This window comes from Cyrtonyx montezumae, unplaced genomic scaffold, assembly GCF_038088225.1.
Source record: "Cyrtonyx montezumae isolate F1298 unplaced genomic scaffold, pur_monq_1.0 scaffold_9, whole genome shotgun sequence".
NCBI lineage: Eukaryota > Metazoa > Chordata > Aves > Galliformes > Odontophoridae > Cyrtonyx > Cyrtonyx montezumae.
Window position 1 is genome coordinate 13,616,597 of NW_027072100.1, and position 4,768 is coordinate 13,621,364.

The 4,768-nt window shown below is 44.5% G+C and overlaps 1 protein-coding gene across 1 annotated transcript; it reads left to right on the forward strand.

Moving 5' to 3' along the window:
• Nucleotides 1-1,704: 1,704 nt before the first annotated feature.
• Nucleotides 1,705-3,926, forward strand: KCNG1 (potassium voltage-gated channel modifier subfamily G member 1). Its single transcript, XM_065754274.1, has 2 exons — nucleotides 1,705-2,484; nucleotides 2,985-3,926. Exons 1-2 carry the CDS (start codon nucleotides 1,726-1,728, stop codon nucleotides 3,759-3,761), a joined length of 1,536 nt encoding a protein of 511 aa, XP_065610346.1. The 5' UTR covers nucleotides 1,705-1,725; the 3' UTR covers nucleotides 3,762-3,926.
• Nucleotides 3,927-4,768: the final 842 nt, after the last annotated feature.

The following is a 4,768-nucleotide window of genomic DNA, read 5'->3' on the forward strand; positions in this document are numbered from 1 at the left end:
CCATGGGGGGCACACTTTGGGTGGTGACAAAGCCGACCCCTTTGCTTACCTTGGGCCAGCAAATGGTACTGCAGCTCTCGGAAGGTCTGAATCACACCGTGCCCATTCTTCCATCTTCCCGCAGGCCTTCTCCTCCCACAGTCCCACCACAGCTCCTCGAGGTAACTAAATGAATGGTCTCTGTACTGAGGAGTACACGTGAAGCATCGAGCAGTTTCACTCCACCCAGAGCTCACCTGGGGACACCTGTTTGTAAGAGCACGTAAGGAACTGTTCCATTTACAGCAGTCCTGCAGGGAAGTTTTGGAGCTCAATGGGGATTCTTTGTTGAAAACTTTGTGTTGAGTCTCCGTGCAGCAAAGAAAGCCTGTTGCTCTTAAATCAAAGTGCAGCTGTGTTTAAGTATTTTGCTGTTGTGTACTGATGATTTCTTCTTTTACAACAGGTATGTAACACCGCTGATGTGAGTTGTAAACCTCAGCTTCTGAAAACAACAGTTCTGTGCTCAAGGAAGCAGCTCTAGCAGGGATACACAGCCCTAAGGTGCACAGCACAGAGGAGGTAAGTGCAGCCAGAACAAAACTGGGTACTGCTAGCAAAGCTAATTAATTGTAGGATTTGTTACTGGAGGCTACAAAGTCAGTACACCTCTGCATAGCTGCTATCTGTTCATTGTGCAGTGTACTTAGTGAATACATACTGTCAAATGAAATTCAGAACTCTGTGCACTGAGCTGTAGCTGTCTGTGGAGATGGGCAGCCCAGAAGTGGTACTGCACCTCTCTGCACGAGCAGCTTCCAGACTGCTGCATCACCACGAGTCGGGTATTCACAGGGTGCAGTGTTTCCAGTACCTCTGATCTGTGCCCAATCACGTCACTCCAAGGACTCCACTCTGCTTTTGTGTGAGCAGGATTTTGAGCTGATTTTCAAAGTCATCATAAGCATGTTTGGGTTGCGTATAGTTACAGGCTATTACTGTGCTAATTGTAATTAAACAACATCCTGATATCTGTGGAGAAACTCTGTATTTCCAAACAACCTTTCATCAGTGAGGCTTTAAAAAGGGAGTTGCCATGCCATTAAATATACATAAACTCTGTACAAGTCTCATCATCGACGTAAGTGCTCTTTCCATATGGCCTTTTAGAAATTAGTCTTGTAATGTTGTTGTTGTAGTTGTTGTTTTAAGTACTTAGTTAATTACAGCATAATTGACTCCCGATTCTTTCTATATACTTCATAGATACAAAAATCATTAGGATTTTTATTTGTAATAGTTAAAAAAAGATATAATTTTCTTTTCTACAGAACGCTTAATGCTGTGCCCTTGATGATACTACCATAACTTCCACACGTGCCACGTGCAAGAATTATCCGTGTTTTCCCTCTGTACCTGCAGGGAACTGAGAGCACTGCACATGAGATGGGGGAAACTCCCATTTGACAAAAACACCAAGCAGAGCTCCTGGACAAGGGAGCAGCCCTGAGAGTCAGTTCTCCCTAGCAGGGCAAAAACAGCCTCACCAGAAAGCTTTGCTGACTGCATTCAGCCCCTGCTGTTTTCATTCCAATTATTTCATCAACTGTAAATGTTTTTTGAGCCTCAGTCACTACATTTGTTCCAAACTGAACAACAGCCGCTCACTCACTTAATCCGTGTATTTGATTTTCATTCCAGAAGATTCTTAACGAATAGCAAAGGGATGTGAAGTTATCTTCCAAGATGACTCTTCTACCTGGAGAAAATTCTGATTATGACTACAGTGCCCTGAGCTGCGCTTCAGATGCTTCCTTCAACCACGCCTTCTTCCCAGAAACAGAAACCCTCAAGGGCGTCTTTTACCAAAGAGCCAAGCTAATTCACCCCGAGGAGGACGTCCTGCAGGGCTTTCACCCTGATGACCGGAAGCATCACATCATTATCAACGTAGGAGGCATTAAGTATTTGCTGCCGTGGACCACGCTTGACGAATTCCCACTGACACGCTTGGGACAGCTAAAATTCTGCAACAATTTTGATGATATCCTGAACATCTGTGACGATTACGATGTGACGTGTAATGAGTTCTTTTTTGACCGCAACCCAGGAGCGTTCAGGACAATCCTGACCTTTCTGAGGGTTGGAAAACTTCGGCTCCTGCGTGAGATGTGTGCGCTGTCCTTTCAGGAGGAGCTGCTTTACTGGGGAATTGAGGAAGACAACTTGGATTGGTGTTGTAAGAGGAGATATCTGCAAAAAATGGAGGAGTTTACGGAAATAAATGAACGGGAGGATGACCTTATAGAAAATGAAGCAACAGGTGAAACAGTACAGGAGACAAAAATTGGCTTGTGCATGAAAAAGTTGCAAGACATGGTAGAAAGACCCCAGTCTGGCCTCCCTGGGAAGGTGTTCGCTTGTTTGTCTGTTTTATTTGTAACTATTACAGCAGTGAATTTGTCCATCAGCACCATGCCTGACCTGAGGGAGGAGGAGGATAAGGTAAGTTCCCTTTTCAGGTTAGAAAATGGTATTGGTTGGGAGGAGCAGAACAACTGCAAAGTCTGATGGCATTGACGTGAATAGGGATTTTGCAGCTGCATTTGGATGGAAAAAAAGTTACACAAAGAACACTGAAAATCTTATAGGTCTGTGTTCAATTACCTGCAGAAGAACCAATCATATCAAGTTCTGTGTCCAAAAGAATATTGTTCCTGGGCATTCCTCTGTGCTGCATTCTTCCCTATAGCACCCCGTTAAGCTTGCATTTGCTATTTAGAACGCCTGAAATTACCAAGCAATATCTTCTGAGGAGTAAGCAGTTCTTCTAAGATTTGCATTTAACTTGTTCCAATTTGTCATTGTGTTTTCCCATAGCAACAGCTTCAATTCCTTTAATATTTTGGGTTTAAAAAAGCCCACAAAACTCTCTTCCTGTCACTGTACCAACTAAAATAGTGATTATCCGAGTGCTGATTACAAACTCCTCCTCTTTCCTGCAGGGTGAATGTTCCCAGATGTGCTACAATATTTTCATTGTGGAATCTGTCTGTGTGGCGTGGTTTTCCCTGGAGTTCCTGCTGAGATTCATCCAGGCAAAGAGCAAGTTTGCCTTTTTGAGGAGACCATTAACTCTGATAGACATAATAGCTATTTTGCCATATTACATCACTTTGCTGGTAGACACCACTTCGGTGGGCTACAAGAAGCCCAGCTCTGGGAGCATCTACCTGGACAAAGTCGGTCTGGTCCTCCGAATCCTCCGTGCCTTGCGGATCCTGTACGTCATGCGGTTGGCCAGGCACTCCCTGGGGCTGCAGACGCTGGGGCTGACCGCCCGCAGGTGCACGCGGGAGTTCGGGCTCCTGCTGCTCTTCCTCTGCGTGGCCATCGCACTGTTTGCACCGCTCCTGTACGTCGTCGAGAACGAGATGGCGGACTCGCAGGAGTTCACCAGCATCCCCGCCTGCTACTGGTGGGCTGTCATCACCATGACCACGGTAGGCTACGGGGATATGGTTCCCAGGAGCATCCCCGGCCAAGTGGTGGCTCTGAGCAGCATACTGAGCGGCATCCTCCTCATGGCATTCCCGGTCACTTCCATCTTCCACACGTTCTCACGCTCCTACATTGAGCTGAAGCAAGAACAGGAAAGAATCATGTACAGGAGGGCACAGTTCTTATTAAAAACAAAGTCTCAGATAAGCAGTGCATCACAAGGGAGTGATATTTTATTCCCAAGTATCTCCACTGACAACAGGGCAATGAATGACATTTAGGTTACTGTTCTTCCTCACGTCGAGTAACGTTTTGTTGTATCGGTTTCCATCTTTTACTTTGCTTCGGAAGCATTTTGCAAAGGTAACCCTCATTTCAAAAGGAAGAGAAGGGGCTATTAACCAGGAACTGATGTGGCTTAAGAAGTCTACAGTTATGCCGTTTCTTCCCCCCGTCCTTCCCGGTACTCTGCACAGGACAGCTCTTTCACTGAGGTCACACAGCGGGATCTTAGGGATGAGAAGTTCTTTGACAAAAATAACGTATAACTCTGTACTCAAGAGGATGTTTTGTCTTTTGTACTGCACATTTTTTTCCAACTGAACCACGATGTATATAATCATTAAGCAGGCTGTCATTTTTCTTCTATATAAGTAATGTAAATACAACAGAAATAATGGCTAAATTCTCTCCCAGTAAAATGCCTCAGAGCATGATCGAAATAACCACAGAGCTTTGTCCCACTGTGCTCTTAAAGAACATTAAGTCAGATTTGTCATTCACAACAGCAACTATACATTTCTCTGTAAGCCAGCCCTAAACATAACAGGAACAAAAGAGAACTGGGCTGTTCGTATCATAACCTTGTGGAGGTGTGAATACTTAGAGCTCGACAGCTTCAAAATTTAAATGAAGTTACAATATCGACCCCGTGTCATTGGATGCAGGGTTTCAAGGTACAGAGTCTTTTGAGTTTTGTAGCATTTAATATTATCAAGGGGAGACTAGCTGCAAATCAAATGAAATATGCATGGTAAGATGCCAGTCATTCCTTACCATCTGTTTCCATGTTTTTACTTTACCTCAGATATGAAACAGAATTCAAAGGGGCCTGTTTCCAGGGAACACCCTACTGCTGCTTGACAAATCAATATTGCAGCTACCCATTCACATTCAGCACTGGGTTCTTTAGAGGGAGCAGAAAATATGTGGTCGTGGGAAGTTGCCAACGATGAGAAAAAAAAAAAGAAAAAAGAAGAAAATATCATTTGAGTCATGGAGTGGGGGG